Source organism: Leptodactylus fuscus, chromosome 2, assembly GCF_031893055.1.
Source record: "Leptodactylus fuscus isolate aLepFus1 chromosome 2, aLepFus1.hap2, whole genome shotgun sequence".
Taxonomy (NCBI): Eukaryota; Metazoa; Chordata; class Amphibia; order Anura; family Leptodactylidae; genus Leptodactylus; species Leptodactylus fuscus.
Genome location: NC_134266.1, coordinates 120,699,100 through 120,721,744, shown reverse-complemented (window position 1 = coordinate 120,721,744; position 22,645 = coordinate 120,699,100). Strand labels below are relative to the sequence as shown.

At 43.5% G+C, this 22,645-nt stretch overlaps 1 protein-coding gene across 1 annotated transcript in view; it reads right to left on the bottom strand.

Moving 5' to 3' along the window:
- The window catches only part of LOC142195019 (protein argonaute-3), a 77,787-nt gene extending 59,808 nt beyond the window's left edge, over positions 1 to 17,979 (bottom strand). Inside the window, exon 1 of the mRNA XM_075264514.1 lies at positions 16,871 to 17,979. Within this exon, the coding sequence (XP_075120615.1) occupies positions 16,871 to 16,889 (19 nt within the window). The 5' untranslated portion in view covers positions 16,890 to 17,979. The remainder of the gene's footprint in view (positions 1 to 16,870) is intronic.
- Between the last annotated feature and the right edge of the window lie 4,666 nt (positions 17,980 to 22,645).

Genomic DNA, 22,645 nt, shown 5'->3' with positions numbered 1-22,645 from the left:
CAGCCGATCCGAACAGCACGCTCGCATAGAAATGAATGGACGTAGCCGGCACGTGGGGGGTTAAGCGCGCCGGCTACGTCCAAGCGGAAGTACCAGGTGCATCCATTCATTTCTATGGAGCGTGCTGTTCGGATCAGCTGATCCCCACAGTACTCGCTCATCTCTAGTTACTGATATGTGAGAGACTTGGAGATAATAATTAAGTATCTTCATTACTGAGGTCTTTTATCATACCTCCCAACTTTTGAAGAACCGAAAGAGGGACAAAATGTGCGGCGCGCGTAGCGCGCTGCGGCAAATTTAGCCCCACCCACTTTTGTGTTGACTCCGCCCACTCGTTAATTTTTCATGTGCCCGCACACAGTATAATCCTCCTACATTCACCCGTAAATTATATGTCCCCCCTCTATCTCTCCCCCAGTTTCATATACACCCTTCATCTGCCCCCAGTTTCATGTCCCTCTTCCATCTCTGCCCCCAGATTCATGTCCTCTCCATCTCTGCCCCCAGATTCATGTCCTCTCCATCTCTGCCCCCAGATTCATGTCCCTCCATCTCTGCCCCCAGATTCATGTCCCTCCATCTCTGCCCCCAGATTCATGTCCCACATCTCTGCCCCCAGATTCCTGTCCCTCCATCTCTGCCCCAGATTCCTGTCCCTCCATCTCTGCCTCCAGATTCATGTCCCCCATCTCTTCCCCCAGATTCATGTCCCTCCATCTCTGCCCCCAGATTCATGTCCCCACATCTCTGCCCCCAGATTCATGTCCCACATCTCTGCCCCCAGATTCATGTCCCCCATCTCTTCCAACAAATTCATGTCCTCTCCATCTCTGCCCCCCCCGTTTCATGTCCACTCCATCTCTGCCCCCAGATTCATGTCCCCTCCATCTCTTCCCCCAGATTCATGTCCACTCCATCTCTGCCCCCAGATTCATGTCCCCTCCATCTCTGCCCCCAGATTCATGTCCACTCCATCTCTGCCCCCAGATTCATGTCCCCACATCTCTACCCCAAGATTCATGTCCCCACATCTCTGCCCCCAGATTCCTGTCCCTCCATCTCTGCCCGCAGATTCATGTCCTCTCCATCTCTGCCCCCAGTGTCATGCCATGCCATGTACATCGCGTCTACAAGCCAGGAGCCGGAGGCAGCAGCGAAGCGAGGAGCTGACACAGGTCAGCTCCTCGCTTCAGCCGCATGTGTCAGCGAGAGAGAGACGCAGCGGCGAAGCGAGCACACGAGCAGCTTCAGCCGCATGTGTCAGGAAGAGAGGCGGGCAGCGGCGAAGCGAGGAGCTGACCTGTGTCAGCTCCTTGCTTCAGCCGCATATGTGTTCAACTCAGATCTGCGTCCTCTGGACGCAGATCTGAGTTGAAATCGGGACATGCCTCCCTCCAACCGGGACCGCGGGACATGTCACCCAAATCGTGACTGTCCCGCGGAAATCGGGACGGTTGGGAGGTATGCTTTATTAGTCCCTCCATGTCTCACATATTAGTAACCTTTATATGGGGCACACAGGGGTTAATATGAGGGACATGATGGGGTTTATTCCTATTAATGTGAGGCACATGGAGTTACTAACACTAAACTAATTACCCCAAATGTCTGACATTAATGAGAATAGGAAGTAAAGGAAGGGAGCTGTGTGTTTCTTACTTTCAGTTTGCTAGCAGCTTCGGCAGGAGCTATCACTATAGCAGGCAGAGACTTGAGCGATTAAGCTCCACCCCCTGGGTTTCCTGCACCCCTCTCAAAGGGGAGTGTCCTTATGCCTCAGCTCTAGTAGAGACTTCATTTAACTCTTGCAGGTCCTGTGCTGCTGGCGTGCCAGTGAAATATGGCAGGAGTGCCACTCTTGGCATGTGTGCCAGGGGTTGCTGACCTCTGCTGTAGGGGGTAATATGAATTTTGTGGCTTGCTATGGTCCAAAGTGTGTGAGATTGCAGAGATAGTGATGCGAGTTTGGGTTTTGTGGGGGTCCTGGGAAAAACGTATGTGCGCTATTGTGACGAAAAGTAGCCTATTGCGCAATCGAGTGTAGGGACTATGTTTGTGGAAAATTTCAGCCAAATCGGGGTTCAAAGTGTGTGAGATTGCAGAGATAGTGATGTGAGTTTGGATTTTGTGGGGGTCCTGGGGAAAACGTATGTGCGCTATTGTGACGAAAAGTAGCCTATTGCGCAATCGAGTGTAGTGACTATGTTTGTGGAAAATTTCAGCCAAATCGGTGGAGCAGTTTTTGCGTGATTGACCGCCAAACATCCGAACATCCAAAGTCACAAACCCACAAACTCACAAACATTTCACATTTATAATATTAATAGGATTTATTTGCATTTATTAGACCCCCTAGGTTTCTTGAACCCCTGATCACTAATGCAATGCATTACAATGCTAATGTAATCAATACATTGCAAAAATCGTTAAAATCGTCATCGTCATTTGCATAGAGCAGCCTGCAAAAGAAAAGCACTGCAGGCTGTGGAGCCTTTACAGAAGCGCTGAGGGAAATCTCCAGCAGGAGCGCTGAGGGGCGGACCTGAAGGAGTTCCCCTTCAGGTCCGCCCTCTGCGCTCCTGCCCGCCCCAGGAGATCTCCTTCAGCGCTTCAGGTCGGCCCTTGAGAAAGCAGTCGCGCCTGCTTCCTCCTCTCTCCAGGGGCATGGTGGCGCCTGCCGCCTACCCGCAGTGGTTCCCCTCGGAGGCTTCAAGCTCCACCCTTGGATGGCATCACCGCTGTACAGCGGAGATGCCAGAGCTCATGAACTCCGGAATTACTGCTGTAAGAGTTACAACGTAGTTGCCGGTTGCCCTGGCGACTGCTCTGGAGCAGAGCGGCAGCATTATAGCTACAAACCCGGCATCCGAAGCCGGCATACATACACCTGGGCGGGTGCTGGGCCGCAGCATCGCCATGCTCCCGAGCGTGGAGATGCTGTTCATTTCAAACTGCAGAAGTACTTACGGTACTTCTACTAGCAGGCCTGGAACAAAGCCACGTAAGCCTGCGTGTGATAGAGCGGGGGGGAGCGGGGATGGATGCTGCAAGCCCGGCATCCGCCCCGGTGTATGTATGCCAGTTCCGTAGATATAATATTGGTGAATTACCGTAATGACGCAAGTATAAGCCGAGGCAGACTTTTTCAGCACAAAAACTGTGCTGAAAATCTGTTTATACTTGAGTGTATACGGTACTTAAACAGCAAAATAAATAAACCTTTACGTCAGGCACAAGATAAGCAAAATAAAATACTGTCTTAACTTCAGACAAAAAAGCAAAACAAAACCTGCTCATCTGAGCGCTAGCTAAAGAGAAAATATACATGTGGCTTACTAACAGCCACACGAGTCAACCAAAATAGTACTGTACCGTAACACCAGGTTCTCAGTGTCAAGATAGACCCATTCACTTCCTCTCCTCCCAGGATTTGCCAGGAAGTGCAGGCTCTGCAACCTTTTATGGCCCAGTAACAAGCCTATGACAAACTATACCTGGGCTGCAGTTGCCCAGCAAATTGAGTTCAAGTCCCCTCCATACCTCTCTGACCTAATCTCCCGCTACCTGCCCACATGTAACCTCAGATCCTCCAATGACCTCCTGCTCTGCTCTGCTCTCATCCGCTCCTCACACAACCGCCTCCAAGATTTCTCCCGTGCATCCCCCATACTCTGGAACTCCTTACCACGACACATAAGACTGACCCCTACAATCACAGACTTCAAGAACGCCCTGAAGATTCACCTATTCAGGAAGGCCTACAACCTCCAATAACACTATCATCACACTGCCATCTGTACAGTCTCCCCCCTCCTTCTGTCTCTCCCACCTTCCCCCATAGATTGTAAGCCCTCGTGGACAGGGCCCTCTACCCCACTGTGCCAGTCGGTCACTGTTAGTTTTATATCTGCCTGTATATTTTGTGTATTGTATGTAAACCCAAAATGTAAAGCACCATGGAATTAATGGTGCCATATAAACAAATATATATATATATATATATATATATATATATATTTATTTTTTATTATTTTTTTTACAGCATTCACTGTACCGAATAAATAACGCTATTTTTGGATAGTGAGGAATTACATGTATGTGGTAATAACTAACATGTGCTTATTTAATTTTTTTTTACATTAAATATTTTTTAAAAATATATAAAAGGTAGGTGGGATTTAACTTTTTATTGTTTATTAGTCTGTATTGTAACCTATGTATGTATTGGGTTTTTGTTTTTTTATATGTCTAACACAGGGAGTTGAAGCTGGGATCTAAGATCCCCTGAGCAATGTACTGAAAGACATTACAGAACATCCCAGAGTAATACCTATGGGAAACTACGTATGTACAAGCAGTCAGGAAGCCGTGGTACCCATGATCTTATCGCGAGGGGTCCAATGGGCGAGGGTCGATCTTGCCCACGGACATGCTAGATGCTGTGATTGTTAGTTATCATGGCATCCAGGGGGTTAATCTGTCGAGGGCAGGAAGTATTGCTGCAGAAACAGCATCTGTTCTCGCGGCATTCCAGCGCTGTACTATTATGCTACTGAGCGTTAACTATTGGCTCAGCGAGGTGTAATAATACAGAGCAGGGTCGGAAGGGGTTAATGACATCTTAAATAGTTATGTACTATAAGTTAAACTCAAAAAAAGCAATCTTGGGGACTCTGATCTGTGAGCTGCCAATTTGCAGACTAAAGGGCTGTAGGGCAGTAAGCTCTCCCTTGGGTTCCTTTCAGTTACTGGAAATTTCTGACATAACTTGCCAAAGAAATCGTCATTAGATGACTATTTTGAAAACTAAAATATCGTCAAGAAATGAGAATTAAAAAAAATAAATAATTAAGAGTTGTAGAGTCCGAGCTGTGAAATCAAGGCCAGTTTTGGGTAGAGTTGGAAAAAAAAAAGCTACCAACTTCTCCGACTTTAAACAGAGAATTAAATACATAATACAATTATAAATACTGTATAATTAATTAGATGCAGACGTTATTGCATATTTATTTTTACATGAAATCAATTATTAGCTTTATCATCAATTAGAGGATCTTTCTGCGTTTGAGAGAATCTGGAGTTGGCTGTGAGAAAATAGACGAGTTAGAAGTGATGCTTTGGCCTACTGATTCCACAGCTCTGGTACAATATTGGCAACCCAATCCATGTGGTTTTTGGTCTTTTGCAGTCTAGAGGTGATGATAATCCATTTGTCATCACAAGATTGCAATAAACTGGCTAGGGCCAGTGCCTGGTTGTTATCACTTTCTGTCTAGCAAGGATCACAAATGTTAGGGGCCATAGCGAAGTGGGGTACATGTAAAAAAGGACAGTTACGCTATTTGGTTTTTTGTTTTTTATTTATTTGCACCATTTCATGCCACTCATTTTTTAAATAAGTCAGACAACCCTTTTAATATTGGAGACCTATCCTTAGTATAGATGAATAATATCTGATTGGATGGATCTATCTACTAGCTGCCTATCCAATGGTTGTATCCAATTACTGCAGCTCACCCCAATACAAGTGAGTGGTATTGGGCTACAATATCATTCCTGTCACTACACAATGTACAGAGCTTCATCGACTTGGTCCACAGGTCATCAATATTGAATTCCCAGAAAATGACTTGTAGCTGGAGCCACATGTAGTGTAGTCTCAGCAAGTTAGCTACTAGTGGAATGGTTAGAAACTAACCTGCTGTGAAATACAGTACTAGTATATCGGATAGGATATAGATAAATCCTACCAACACACTCCTGAACATACAGCACAAGCTGTCTTGCACTGCGGGTTAACAACCCGAAGTCGGTTAATACCTTGCTATGGGTTGAATGTGACTTTAAACCTTTTCACAACTAAGGTTTCTATGAAAGGATCTTCACGTTGCACTGCCATGTATTATGAATGGTAAAACATTCCATGCACAGAACTTATATAACCACCAGGTCAGACTCAGAGGGGATGCCACATGTCTCATTCCATAAAAACCTGCTGCTGATGTTTGCCATAAGATTTCTTTGTATGGGGGCAAATTGTACACTTATAATTGACAAAGCTGCAGTGAGCTGAGTTTCCCAATGAGAGTCATATTATGACTCACCTCATTTAGCCCACTCCCGCAGAAAATAACAAGAAGCAACCACACACAATATTGCACTTTAATACTGTAAATGTTGCATCAACAAAGCTGCGTTAGCTAGGATGATAATTATACCTTCTGCAAGAAGACTATTACACTGTCACAGGGATCCTTTCACCTGCACCAAGCATGTTAGGCAGGAATTGTTAGCAAAAATCAGTATACAGGTTATGCCACTGTGCATTGGCACATCATCGTACTAGAAAACCTAGTTTTATTAGCTTACACATTATGTTTAGACAATGAAGAGTGATTTATGGGAAACCAACAGAGTCCTTGAAACAAGGGGCTACATTTCACTCACAAACACTATGGAGTTTCAGGGAAAGCGTAGTGGAAAATCTGTTGCCTCTTCCCACCCTGCTCAGCTTGATATACACAAATAGGAACAGACTTGTCATTCCACCTAAGCAAGGTAGTAAGAAGCTGCGGACTCATCTCCCACTGCCAAACTGCATTGAACTACAAGAGCAAGAGCAGCCTCCCAAAAATGGCCGCCGGCCGGCATGTGCAGTCGGCTCTACTAGTGTCTCACTGGCAGAGCCAACTGCGCAGGTGCAGTTGGTGACGCAGGAGGAAGACGACAGAGAAGGGGAGGATTTAGCCGAAGATAGAGGCGTCGCAGGATCGTGTTCTCGAGCAGCAGTGGGCCTGCCCCCATTGCTGCCAGAGAACTAATTTACATACCGGTAGAAACGGGTATTTCTAAGGAACGGCGCGGCGGAGATCACATGTAAAGGTAAGAGACGAATAGCCTTTCTAAAGGCTATTCCGATGTTTTATCCACAAAAAAAGAGGTTTTATGAATCCCTTTAAGCTGTCCTATCCACTTTTTCCCTTCACAATATGTGGATTTCCAGTCAAAAAGTGACTACTTTAGCCAGTTTGTGGCCGCAGTTGTCATGTGCCGCACTTACTCACATTATTGGCAGCAGTATTAGCCAAAAGCCTAAAAATTGTTCAGCTGGAGTAATTGAAAAAGCAATGCTCCTGTGTAGAGATTTTGCCAATGCCTGTAATGGAGCTCTTGGCATTTTTTTTTTACTCTCTGTCAATAGGTCTACATGCTCAATAGTTCAGCTCCGTGCAGGCCAACAGATGACACCTGGTGCAGTAGATGCAGTTTCATCTCATGGTACACATTAGGAGGACATGCTAAGAAGGAATAATAATAACTACAGGGAGCTCCATAGCATCACTATAAGGGCATGGGAAAAATGTCCTCTGTTGCCTGATTTAATAGATTAAAGGGCTTATTCGTCTTACCAAAAAAAAAAAAAAAAAAAGCTGCTGATATATAATAAAATAAAACAAATCAGTACTCGCCTATCCATTCAATGGTTTACAAGAGGACAGCATATGCAGGCTGTAGCCAGTCAAAGGCTGAAATGGTCAAATGCTCAGAAGTGGGAGCCAATATTATGACATGTGACTGCTGTGGCCATTGACTGGCAGCAGTGGTGACATATTGTCTGTATGTAGAGACCAAAAGCTCTTGAGTAGCCGGAAAACGCAGGGGTAAATACGGATTGGTTTTTTTTTAATGCTGTTTGCAATTTCTTCATTTTTTTTATTTTTTTGTAAACTGGATAACCCCTTTAAAGACTCACCCCCAGCTCTTTTTATTCATCTTTAGTCCTTTACTATAGAGCTAACTAATCTGTAGTAAGTCATGCAGTCACTCATTGGGAATATCGTTCACTTTATTCAGCTGCAGAACGGGTCCCCTTGCTGGTCATGTCATTGTCAGATTTCCCTACCGATTCACTCACCAATTGGAAGACCTGTTTATTTATTTTTTTATACAAGTCTATGAGAAAGTGACAACTGGGCTTTCATGGACTTACATAAGAATAGTGACTTCCAGCTGCTGCGTGAATTGGCAGATCAGCCTGTTGATCACATGACCAGCCAGGGGCCCCTTTCTGCAGCTTAATAAAGTGAATGATGAGTGACTGAACATTAGTATGCCATGCACTACAGGGCTAAAGAAGAAGAAACATTGCAGGACAGGGTCAAGCCCTTATGCCATATGAGGTTCAAAGTTTATTTCTTAGAAATTCCAGATCACCACTTTAACTAAATGAAGACTTTATATTTCAGTTTATGTTCAATTTCTTTTTGCCTATTTGTGCGACTTTTAACACAAACGAAGATGAACAAATAAGAATTTTAGAAAGAGAATAGATATCTTTTATTTTATGTTTATTGTATATTTATTTAGTTTATTTCACAATATTACTTGTATTTAAAAATCTCACATCATCTGAGTTTCTTAAAGCAGCCATACACGGGTGGAAAAACAAATATATCATATTGATGTTTTCAGTTAAGCTACATGTTCCTGTCCCTTCACACTAAGGAATTCCCTAAAGTGGGGCCCCTGATTTTCATACACCTATTTAAAGATCTAGTGTTCGCACACATCGCTGAAAAATGAGCTGATCTGTGGGGGGCTTGATGCATTTTGGGCAGACTGGAATTTCCTCTGAATGGACCCGAGCCCACATCCTATATTATTCATTGTATAGGTTTTTTCCCACCCACTACAGTACTGTTATTCATATAGGGCAACATAAACCCTTCAGCAGGAATCTGTTGTGCTCTCATTTACTGGCTACAAACACCCACAATTTAGTAGTGTCGTATCTGTATCTGTGTCACTTACTATTACAACCTATTTCATCAGATAGAAATATCTTGTATTTTAACTAAAGTTTTCCTATTAAATATAGACTGTAAGTACACAAATTTATTAGAACACTGCTCCATACAGGCAAATCATCATCGGGGAATTATTAGCCAGTGACAGGTACAGTCTGTGTGGAAATAGTCTCCTGTCCCTAGATTTCCCTTAGACAGGCACACCTGGAGAGCTTCCCTATCAGGAAATTGTCACACTAATATCTATAGTCATTTACAGTAGCATCAAAGTGGATTTTACAAAATTTCAACCAAACACTGCCTAAAAATCATATGTGTGATGTACAATACAGACTTGAGTCTGTCATCGAAACCTACACATAATCATCCAGAAAAAAAAAAAAAAACCCTAGAAGCCATTGCCTCATAAACTGAAACATTTAGGATCCAAAACATACTATGCTCTCCGATGGCCACCAACACAGTATAATGCTCCCCATGGTTCCCCCCCATACACTAATTTCACAACTGTACTCAACTCTATCTGCACCCTAAAAACACATACACATGTTGATACTGACATATGCAACCCTCTTCCTGTGCCTACATATGCCACGTCTGTCTGCTTTTTTTGTTAAAATAGCGTGGTGATAGGGCTTACCCCCAAATGCTGCCAATAATAAAAACAGGCAATTTTCAAAATCTTCTTCATATTATTAACCATTAGTCACCCTAAGAGCTAGTTCACATGTGTTAGGCTAAGTTCAGATGGGTAGCCGCAACTGAATGTTGGTGCACTGCACCAGCATCCAGTCGCACGCTCTGCTCCGGATTAGGCCCAATGAATGGGCCTAGTCGGGAGGAGGGAGTGTCTTCAGGCCGAATCGCGAGGCGAAACAGCCTGAAGAATGAGCATCTCGCTTCTTTTTCCGGTAGCTGGAACAAACTAGCTCCCAGAAAAAAAGAACTGAACGGCTCCCATTGATTTCAGTAGGAGCCGTCTTTTTGGGCAGGATTTTGAGACCGTATCTGCCTCTGTGTGAACTTACCCTTAGGGTGGTCGAGGAATTTGGTCAGGAAAAAATCCACTTCAGGAATTAGGAAGCTTTTTTTGGAGCCTTTTTTGAGGCATTTTTGTTTCAGGTTTTTTTTTTTCTCCAGCACAGTGAATGGGCATTCAAAAAAACAGTTGGCAGTTTTTGAGGCGTTTCTTGCCAAAAAAAGTGCCAAAAAACGCTAGCAGTTTTTCCGCCTACCATTGACTTGTATCGATTTACTGAGGCGGAATCCACCTGAAGAAAGGTCATGTTGCTTCTTTTTTCTGCTAGAGAAAAAAAGAATGCTAGAAGTCTGCATAGACATCTATTGTGAGGGGGCAGATTTTGAGGCATATTCCGCGTCAAAATCCGCCCCCTCTTGCCCCGTGTGAACGAGCCCTTATAGAGTTTTCCAATGACCCACTAAGCTTCCCGATTTTGTTGTTTAACACTTCTGGTAGATACAATGCATATTTTCCATGGTGGGGTAATAAAAATTCACCCACAAATTAAAAAATTTCTGCATAGAAAAATTAGCATGGTGAAGATTTTTAAGTCCACTGAATTCCCATTCTGACGTGGAATTTTTGCAGATTGTCTACCACATTCATTGCAGCAGGGGTGAAATCTGTAGCAATTCTGCATAGGATATGGTGGGTTTGTGCGGAGATCGGCCACATATGGCGGTGCCATAATACTGAACAGCTGGAGTAGCACAATTCTATGTGAGAGCATGGTTTGAGATGGATTCATATATTTCCTATTGATACAGCGCCATAACAATCCGTATTAGTGTAACCTTAAATTGTGTTACTGAAAATCTCAAACCAACAGCTAACATAACTTGTTAATATTACTAACAAAGAAAGAAAAAAAAAAAAAAACAATTCTATGCATTGAAATTTTGAAGGTAGAAAGTAGGTAACTGCAATAAATGAGTATTTGTGACACGCAGCACTCATTTCTGTAAGGTTGTGAAGCACTTGAAGCACAGTCTACCCCTCCTCCTACCCCACACACAGTACACTTTCCTATCCCTTTGAAAGGCACACTGAACTTTCCCTGATCCTGGCCTCAAATGCCTTCTGTACAGAGAAACGAATCAGTGAACCAAAATGAACCGCGTGCAGGGAAACCAATGCTTTACAGGAGCTGGACAGAGGCACCACCACTACCCTGGCAGCATCTATGGAACTATGAGGTCCCTACTGTGATGATCGGGGGTCAGACCACATTCAAAGTGACTCGCATTCAACAAGCTAGATACGGCCCCGCGAACTATGCCAGTTTACAGTCACAAACACTGAACATGTGCCAACAAAACAACAATCTACCAAAACAAACAAATGAAAACAGTCCTAATTACACTTCTGCTGTAGGCATACAGATATTCATAGAGGTAACATTTACCCTGTGCCGTTTTATTTCTCTCAAGAAAAGAATTGAATACTGACCTCAAGACAGAAGAGCGCCTAATACCTGTAAGAGACAATGACTGTATTCCACAACAGAACAAAAAATATATATTCAATGTGGAAAGGTTTATGTAATAAGAATTCTAAAGCTTTTATCCTGTAAAATGTCAGCCTTAAAGATCACCAACAGTTAACAAAAAACCCCATTACCAGTTCAGTCACCCATCTTGGTCCTCCGATGAGTAAGTACAGTGACTCATTTTTCAGCCATTCTTCTGTGAATCATATTCCTTTTGTGTAAAGATGGTTACTGAAGTTTGTGTGCAAACTTTTGACGGGAACATCGGGGGTTTTTTTCCCGCAAGATATCTCGCTGCAGCTTTAAGAAGTCAAAGTAACAAGTGAAATTGTTATTAAGAATGGAGTAAACTCTTCTGTCCACAATGATGGCATAAACAGCAATGAACTATTACAGGGGTAGGCAGCCCTGGGCACTCCAGCTGCTGTGGGACTACAACTCCGAGAAAGACTGATGCTTGGACAAAAATATTCTCAAGAGTTCAACTAAACAGTAATCACAATAGGAGACTTTCAAGGCTGCTGCAAATTCTCAGCAGATCACAAAACGATATTTAAAGCAGCCTGTATTCTGCCTATGGATCGCAAGACACTGACTGTTGTCTGCACACCGTTTACAAAAAAAGATATTAGAAGTGTTAAACCCCTGTAAAAATGCCGTTATACAGTTGCATTGTCTATATCTCTAGCTAAAATCTCAGTGAAATTAAAGGAGTTTATCCAGACCAAAATTTTATAAGGTGAAAAAAAAGTGCACCAGCCTCCTCATGTGGTCCGGTCCCACAGATCTGTTATTGACTTCCGGTGGAAGTTCCTGTCGCACATAACCGCTGAAGCCAATCAGAGGCATCAAAAAAGGAATTGGGACATCACTACTAGTGATGTCCCTGGCTCCCGTCATAACGCCGCTCATTGGCCTCAGCGATCACATGTGGTAGGTACTTCTGCCAGAAGTCAATAACAGATCAGTGGGACCGGGACCACAAAGGGAGGCTGTTGCACTAAGGACAGGTGAGTATGGTATTTTTTATTTTTTTTTATCTCCCCTGGACTAATTAATAGATAAAATTTTAGGCTGGACACTCCTTTAATTTCAGTGAGACTTTAGCTAGAGGTATAGACAATACAACTGTATAACTGTACTTCCATTTTACAAGGGGTTAACACTTCTAACATCTTCTTTGCAAACTGTGTGAAAAGTTGTTTAACAACAGTCTGTGTCTTCCGATCCATAGGCAGAATACAGGCTGCTTGAAACATAATTTCGTGATCTGCTGAGAAATTTCGGCAGTCTTAAGTCTCCTATTGTGATTACTATTTAGCTGAACTTCTCTTAAGAATATTTGAGTCCAGGGAACAGTCATTCTCACAGTTAAAGTCCCACAGCAGCTGGAGTGCCCAGGGCTGCCTACCCCTATAATAGTCCGCTATGGTTTATGCCATAACTGTGGACAGATGCGTTTACAAACTCTGATTCTTAATAACAATTTCACTTGTTACTTTGACTTCTTAAAGCTGCAGCGACATAGGAACATGGCCTCAGCAGACACATGAACGCTGAGGCCAATGAGAAGCCTCAGCGAAAAGGAACTGGGACGTCACAGCTGGCAAGAAATTCATCAGCAAGGCGGCAGCTGACCGGACCGCCCTGGGAAAACACCGGAGCATCAGGGACAGGTATGTTTTGTTTTTTCTCCCATCTCCCCCACCGTATCCGCCTCAAAATCTTGACCAAAAAGACGGCTCACATTGAAATCAATGGGAGCCGGTCAGTTCTTTTTTCCGGGATCCGTTTCTTCTGGCTCCCGGAAAAAAGCGAAATGCTCATTCTCCAGGCGGAGTTGCCTTGCGATTCGGCCTGAAGACACTTCCTCCTCCCGACTAGGCCCATTCATTGGGCCTAATCCGGAGCGGAATGCGCGACTGGATGCAGATGCAGTGCACCAGCCTTCAGTTGCAGCTACACGTTTTTTAGTCTGGAACCTGAGGTGGCCTCCGCCTCCACCCTAACATTGCACACCATGAATAAATCAATGGGTTTTGCCAGATTGAGACAGAATCTAAGTGGCTACCTGTTCTGGCCTCATAAAAGCACCTTAATAAAGCAAATAGATGGATTGTCTTAACTAGCGTGTCCACTTTACTGGGCAGAAAATAAAAATTTCCATTCACATACATGCATTGAGATTCAATGTTATTTTAAAAGGAATCAGTTACCAAAACCCAGCATATCAACCCAAACCTGCAGATTGATTCAAGCGACCCACAGCTACTGTGTCTTTCCCTTATAAATCAGCACCTCCATTGCTGAGATATCGTCATTTTAGTCAATAGGCAAATGAGCTCTTTGAAGAAAGAGGGTGTTGCTCCAAACAGATAAACCCTCAATTCCCAGGCTGCTCCAATAGCTCATTTGCATATTGACAAAAATAGCAATCTCTGGACAACTGAGGACTTGTGTGACCTAAAACTATTTGACGATAGGGCAGGGATGATATGATGACTTCTGATGACGCAGATTCTAGTGAATCCCATCCACACCTTGTGGGGGGAAAAAAAATGGACTGTGGTCATGCTGCGATTTCCAAAACCATCGCGGTTTTAGAAATCACAACATGTCAATTATACTTACGTAAAATGTCGGTGGTTCCCTTATAAGTATAATTGAAACAGAAAGTCTGCGTTGGAAACCTCTGCGGACTTTCTGTGAAAAGTGCTGCGGGGAAAAAACGCAAAACGTTGCTACTGTGGTGTTTCCCGCAGCGCTTTTTTGCTGAGGCCTACTGTGTGGGGCCTTAACCTTAAAGAGGACCTTTCACCACTTTTGGGCACATGCAGTGTTATATACTGCTGGAAAGCTGACAGTGCGCTGAGTTCAGCGCACTGTCGGCTTTCCCGATCTGTGCCCGGTGTAAAGAGCTTACGGTGCCGGTACCGTAGTGCTCTATGGTCAGAAGGGCGTTTCTGACCATTAGCCAGAGACGTCCTTCTGCCTCGCGGCGCCAATCGCGCTGTACTGTGGAGCGGGGAGGAACTCCCCCCTCCCGCTCCTCATAATGCTCGTCTATAGATGAGCTGTGTGAGCAGAGGGAGGGGGCGTTCCTCTCCGCTCCACAGTACAGCGCGATAGGCGCCGCGAGGCAGAAGGACGTCTCTGGCTAATGGTCAGAAACGCCCTTCTGACCATAGAGCACTACGGTACCGGACCGTAAGCTCTTTACACCGGGCACAGATCGGGAAAGCCGACAGTGCGCTGAACTCAGCGCACTGTCAGCTTTCCAGCAGTATATAACACTGCATGTGCCCAAAAGTGGTGAAAGGTCCTCTTTAAGCAGATTTTTATCCATTGACTTTTATGAAAGAAAATAAATGCAAAAGCACTAGAGGTAGTAATTTGCTATAGAACCAATGCTAGTGACACCTCACAGAACTATTTATGTAAAGAAAATAAAAAAAAGACATTGGTGATGTGCAATAATAGTCCTCACAAAAGATCCACACTGCTCATTCCCCTTTATGCTAAAACAAGATGTGCAGTAAAACCTACAGTAATAGCGAAGGTCACACGTTGCAGGAAAACTGATTTCGGTTGCAGATTTTGCTGTAGTTTTTCCACCACAGGGTGTTGGCGGGATTGCAATGCAAAGGTCAAAAAATGGCTCATATGTAGGGGTAAAATCCACAGCAATTTCCACCGTTTTTGTTGAGCGGGTAGGTGGAGGCGTTTCCATCTGCATCTGTGATTTCAGAATCATTTAAGTTAAAAATGTGAACTGCAGTACTGTGAAGTACCACAAAATTAAAATAAAAGGCCATTTTATTATCTGCCTCTCTTAGGCCTCATGCACATGACCGAGAGTGCAGGCCAAAAGGGTGCAGATTATTTAACAGAAGGCGGATGACATCAGAGTGTTTTCCATGATTCATTTCTATGGGTGGTTCCGTCCCGTTCCAATTGGACCTGCTTTATAACCATCAGAGCGGAGCATCAATGCTCCGCTGAGACAGCACGCTAGGTCGTATGTATGAGGCCTTAGACCTAGAGGAGTAGTCACTGTAACAAGGATCTTATACTTATTAAACAGAAACTGTCAGCAAGACAGTAATGCTGATGGAATCCACTGTCAATCACAAATATTGACAGACAGGAAGACAGATCAGGTAAAGGATGATCATGACATGGCACAGGGCAGACTAGGACACACAGACTATGACATAATCCATCCTTGAAGCCGAAGTAAAGAACCTACTCTCCCCTCTCACCTGTGGATACATCTCACTGTGTAAGAATATATAGGGTATACCACCTGAGGGCACCAGCAAAGCTTTAGTAATAATAGGTTCTGAATAGAAAGCACCCATAGTTACCAGGTGACTAAAGAACCGGTTTACCGCTCACTTTCACAGCAATACCTGCACTAAACACTCCCCCTGTCACTAATCTGCTGGTCATACTGAGGTGTAGGGCAGGGCGACCTAAATCAAAATCACAATTGACTGAATAAATTAACTCTATTACGATTAACGAATGAATATTATAGGACACACCCCTTATTTATAGGTCATATCATGCCACTGAAGTTTGGTTATTCACATATCAGCAATCCAGCTGTTATAGCAAACAGTGACATATGCTTTAGCCATTGGCAGTTTGAGACAGAATGGCATAAATACATAATAACTGAAGCAATCCACATGAGCAAGGTCACACCGACTACGTCAGTTTGGTTATTTTACAATTAATTGTCCAGCCCTACTGAGACGTCAATGCCTTGGCTTACATGACATGACATCAAGAAGAACATATACAATTCATACATCAGCTCTGTCCATTCCATCCATCTACATCTAAGTCAATGATCAATGGTGACTACAAAGTACTGAAAAACTTCTAAAAAGTCACCAGTCGCAGCTACCCCAAAATAACTCCATGCAGTATATATATATATATATATATATATATATATATATATATATATATATATATATGAACCTATGTTTCATGGTCCAGTGAAGTTTTAAATCTGACAGGTGCGTCCTGACTGGTCACACAGCTTTGATAATGGTGGTTCACTAATCTTTACAACTTTTATTAGATGAACACCAATACTTTTAACCCTTGTAGGGCCATATATGAGAATCAGACCACTGATCATAGCTTTCCTATTATTATATAGGCCCTCTCAGCTCCCGCTGATAAAGGCTATGTCATGACAGAGAGAGAGGGGTTAAAGGGAGTCTGTCTTGGAAAACTCTGTATCCAACCAGCTACAAAGCATTGTAGGTGACATCATTCATTTCCATAGACAGTCCAACAGGTTCACCATAACCTAAATAAAGCAATTTGGTACGCCAAAGCTGCATACAGGGCTCCTGGTGACACTAGCGCGTCCCCTGCACTTCAGCATCATTAGTATACTTATTAAGAAAAAGTGCTTTTTCAAGGAAATGGTGCATGTATTAGACTATCCGAAGTGATGATGGTGTTCGGTTGAGATCAGGACCCCACTGAAGTACTAAGGGCATTCTGCTGAGCTTTAAGCCTCTTTACCTGCGGTTCCGATTTCCATTCATGGAGGTCAGTGTCTGGCTGTCCTGAATTTGAGGATCCCAATGTGGGTTGACGTAAAGGAAGTGCAGAGCCTTTATCCAGTGCACGTGTTGCTGGTTTCCTGTTCTGCGGATAATACTTGGGCACTGATGCCCTGACCAAGCTTTCTTTACACCCACTTCTTCTTGGAATGGCACTGGTGTCCCAACAGACAGGCACTGGGAAACTACTTGGTGATTGGCTGCACAGTGTATCCTGGCTCGAGCTCTCTCCTTTGATTGGCTAGTTCCCACAGCCTTCACCCTGGAGTGCTCAGAGTTGTCACCCCTGTGACTTATGTTCACACCTGTAGGTCCAGATGGAAGGTGAATGGAAGGGAGCAGGAGTTGGCTGCAAGGAGGGTGTGGTGAGCAGCAGGTCTAGCAGCTGACTGGCCGTTGCCTTAGAGATGGCTGAGTCACCTCTTGGTCCTCATCTCTGTCACAGCTGGTCAGTGTGTAAAACGCTGGCCACTGATTGGCTGTCCTAAACTCACGCCCCCGGCTCTTCGCTCCTGCACTCTCTCTCCCTATTGGTAGTTTACTTTACCTGTCCTCTACTCCGAACAAGCAGTGGCAATGAAGTGGCGAGTCCAGATGAAAGGCGAGCTGTGATTGGTTGGCATCCCCCACCACCACCTGAGCGGAGTGAGAACAGCCCGCCTGTGATTGGTCGTAGGTGGCTATTGGTGGTCCACAAGTACAGAGTGATGGGAGCGCACAAGTGATTGGCCTAAGGACCAGCTCAACTTCCACGTCAGCCCTTCTTATTCTCTGCTCATTCGGTGATGGAGCAGTGGCCGCCGGCAGCGCCTGGTCCTCCAGCTTCCTTCACTAATGAGGAGGAGTTAGACGGCTCCCTCCTCTAACCCCCTCCCCTAGAGGCCGGACATAACGTCAACAAGCGCTTCACTGCCAGGAAGACTCTCCTAGCGGCTGCACAGCGCACCGCACACGTCACTTCCGGACAAAGAATGTTCCTCTCTTCAACAGCGGGGTCACGCGTATTCTGGAATACAGGGAAGAAACGAACGCACGGACGCGCATTGATGCTGGCCGCCTACGCCATGTGCGGGGCGATTGCGTGCGCGCCTATCGCGGTGGCGCGCGTGTAGTGCTTGTGCGCATGCGCGGTAAACTGCCAGAAGACTTGGCTGCTGAGTGAGGGTTGCAGGTTGATAACCGGCAATGTGTGTACAGGGTCCAGTAGTAGGAGCTCTAGTCTCATTTCTTCCGATAGTGTTGTGTAAGCAGCAGGCAGTGATGTTATCAGACTGAGGGTGCACCTTACACGTCACTACAGCTGCAGGAGAAGGTCCATAGTATGAGCACCAGCATCATCTACAGATAGATCTACAATGCTACTTGTCCTGAATTACACCTGTAATATAAACCATGTAATATAGACGGATGGTGGCGGCATCAGTCCAGCTACAGATGGAGTTTATCTAACACTGTTCTGCAGAAATAGTCACATGATCAGATGTCTGCTATGACATATATAAAGTTCTAATAGGAAATGAGCGACAATGGCGCAGCCGGGACACTGCAAAGTGTACAGAACCCACTGCTACTGACATCATACACTGTGCTCAGAACAGCAGATCACTGTAGTGAGACCCTCAAGATCTGAGATTAATGGGGTTGTCCCATCACAAGGATCCTATCTATACTGCTTGTTAATGTGAATGTAAGACTTTTCCTAAATACATTGCTTCAGCAAAACTGCTTTGTTTGTCCTCTGTCTTACTTTATTCATTCTCTGTTGACACATCCCTTGACTTATGTGGTCATAAGTCAAGTGATGTATCCGCCTGCTCTCAGGGAGGAGGGGCTAAGTGCAGAGGAATCTTCAGAGGAGATTCAAATAGGAGAACAACTTGCAATTGGCCACCTTAAATACCTTTTCTCATGATTGGATACACCTGGCTATGAAGTTCAAAGCTCACTGAGGTTACAAAACCAAGTTTGTGCTTCAGTAAGTCAGTAGTTAGGAGTATTCAAATCAATAAAATAAGGGTACCAAAATTTTTGCACCGGTCAAATTTTGGTTTAATGCATATTGCACATTTTCTGTTAGTACAATAAACCTCATTTCAATCCTGAAATATTACTGTGTCCATCAGTTATTAGATATATCAAACTGAAATGGCTGTTGCAAACACCAAAATATTTAGAACTAAAAATGATTAAGATTAATAGGGGTGCCCAAACTTTTTCATAGGACTGTATAGGCCTTATAATTCCCCTAGAGAACTGAAGTGGTCCCTAACAAATGGGGTTGGGCAATTTTCTTGTAAGCTTCATAATGCCCAAAATAAATTAAAGGGCAATTAAAAAATGATGACGATATAAAGCAGAGAAATGGCAGATAATATTAATGTTTTTGGGTGATATGACTGAAACGCAGAGCATTTCACATTTCGAAAACTGCAAACTTTTCCAAATTTATGTCAAACTTCCTATTTTTTTTTTAACCCCTTCCCGCCGATGGCATTTTTTGATTTTCGTTTTTGACTCCCCTCCTTCTAAACCCCATAACTTTTTTATTTCTCCGCTCCCAGAGCCATATGATGTCTTAATTTTTGCGGGACAAATTTTTCTTCATAATGCCACCATTAATTATTCTATATAATGTACTGGGAAGCAAGAAAAAAATTCAGAATAGGGTGGATTTGAAGAAAAAATGCATTTCTGCAACTTTCTTACGGGCTTTGGTTGTACGGCGTTCACTGTGTAGCCAAAATGACATGTCCCCTATATTCTGTGTTTCGGTACGGTTCCAGGGATACCAAATTTATATGGTTTTATTTACATTTTGACCCCTTAAAAAAAATCCAAAACTGTGTTAAAAATATTTTTTTCTAAAAGTCGCCATATTCCGACGGCCGTAACTTTTTTTATCCGTAAGTGTACGGGGATGCATAGGGCGTCTTTTTTTGCGGGGCCGGGTGTACTTTTTAATTCTACCATTTTCGGGAAATGTTATTGCTTTGATCACTTTTTATTCAAATTTTTATCAGAATCAAAACAGTGAAAAAACGGCGGTTTGGCACTTTTGACTATTTTTCCGCTACGGCGTTTACCAAACAGGAAAAATATTTTTATAGATTTGTAGAGCGGGCGATTTCGGACGCGGGGATACCTAACATGTATATGTTTCACAGTTTTTAACTACTTGTATATGTGTTCTAGGGAAAGGGGGGTGATTTGAACTTTTAATACTTTTTATATTTTTCTATATTTTTTTTAACTTTTTTTTAATTTTTTTTTTTTTTTTGCATTTATTAGACCCCCTAGGAGTGTTGAACCCCAGGGGGTCTGATCACTAATGCAATGCATTACAATGCTAATGCATTGCAAAAAATCATCCTTTCTTTTGCAGGCTGCATAGACCAGCCTGCAAAAGAGAGAATTTGCAGACAAGCCTGGGAGCCTTGTACAGGCTCCCGGCTGTCATGGCAACATGACGTCGGCCCTGGAGCATGCTCCAGGAGCCGGCGATCCCGGGCAAAATGGCGGCGGGGACCGATCGGAGGCATTAGAGCCGGTTGTCTACTGCTTAAAGCAGTAGACACCCGGCGGCTATGGCGGCCGCCCGGCCATAGTTGCAGACCCGACATGCGCCGTACTATTACGGCGCATGTCGGGAAGGGGTTAATAAGCGCATAAAATTTTGATCAATGTTTACCACTAACATGAAGAACAATGTGCCATGCAAAAACAATCTCAAAATCACATGCATAAGTTAAAACGTCTTTTATTGCCATATAGAATGACATGTCAATTTTGAAAAATGAGGCCTGGTCATTAAGGTACTTTTAGGGTGTTAAGGGAGCTGTACATACCACCAATAAGTTATGCATGAATGAGAGAGAGAGAGATCTTCCTTAATAATGTATAGGGAAATGTATAAATGTAATATTTAATATACACTATATTGTGTTTTCTGATAAGCTGCCCAATTGTCCCTACCTTCTAGCAAAAACCTTGCCGGACTACAGGAAAATTGGCCTATATGTAAGTGGTCCTTGTTCCAAAAAAGGTTGGGGTCCACTGCTCTAACACACATTGCAACAAATTTAAAGAGGACCTTTCATGACTTTGGGCACAGGCAGTTCTATATACTGCGCACTGTCATCTTTCCCGATCTGTGCCCCAGGTAAAGAGCTAGCGGTGCCGGTACCGTAGTGCTTTACAGTCAGAAGAGCGTTCCTGACAGTCTGTCAGGAACCAAAAAAGTCAATGGTACCGCACACTCTAAAATTATATGTGGTGCTAGCGAAAAAAGGTCCTTCGACCCAAATATACTAGTGAAAATAGATTTTGCTGCACACACTGTTTTGTGATCAAAGTAATATAGAGATTTATTTTACAATATAGTTAACGCCTTTTGACACAATGCAAAATATTGGCATAGAAAGACAGGCTAGATCAATTGGATATGACGTTTCGGTCCTTAGACCTTCCTCAGACGCGATCTAGTGTGGTAGCAGGATCAGTATAAGTGTCAAGGCATGCGTTCCTCCCCGCTCACACAGCACAGCGCGATAAGCGCTGCTGTGGAGAAGGACGTTCCTGGAATTTCTGTGGTTTTGCCACCTCTGCCCTTAGGTCTATGAATGGCATTCCCTTCTGAAGTCTACTGCTCACAACAAGGGTTATGGCTGTGGTTTAGGACTAGGATGTTTCCCAGAGAAAGTCAGCACAGCCTTAAAGGGCTATTCCCATCTCTAGTGTCCTATATAAGACCCGATTCACATTAGTCTTCATGGAATTTTCTTGGGGACCCCTGAACGGAAACCTATACGCATTAAATAGCAGTTACCTAAGAAACCACAAGGACCCCATAGACTATAACGAGGTCTGTGTGGTTTCTGCACGAAACAAGCAGAGAGAAAAGTACTGCTTGCATTATAGTTTATGGGGTCCATGTGGTTTCTTAGGTAACCGCTTTTTAATGCGAATAGGTTTCCATTTGGGGGGTCATCACAACAGTGATGTGGATCGGGCCTAATATGCTAGTTTATGTAAATTCAAAATTTTCCTACATACATTGCTTTAGCAATGCTGATTCATTTCTCGGCTATATGAGATTATTCCACTCAAGGTTTGCACAGCATTTCTGACCTGTAGCTGATCTTATCTTTCAGTATAGAATGGGTGACATAGCTCACTGCTCCCAGGAATTTAGGATAGGAAGGCTGAGTTCTCTGGTGACAAGCTTGTATTTCACAGCTGTTATTTTCTGCTTTTCCAGTTATCTGGTCAGCTAATTGCATTTTGCTGATAAGAACTCGGACAGGTTGTTTATTTTTAGTTTGTTATCTCTCTATGTAAAACAACAATCAGTTTATTGCAAGCTGACTCCCTGTCCTGGAGCATGTAAGGTTTTTTTCCCCTCTCCAAACCTGTGTAATGTAATATACATATACTGTGTTTATTATTTGATCTGCATTTATATAAGATTTCTAGTAATGAATGATAATAAATAATCTTTTGTGGTAAAAACATGGTCTTTATCTAGAGAGTTGATTTATAGTGTCTTGTTCATGAAACAGTCAAAGCTTGCCCACCAACTTGCTGAAGAATTCAGGACGTGAAATTAAGATGGATAGAACAGGCAAGATGATGAGCATGGGAGATGGGAAAACCCCTTTAAAGAAAAGGGTTGTGTATGTACGAATAAACATTTGATCTCCCATTCCCTACCGAGGGGTAAATAAACAGAAACAAT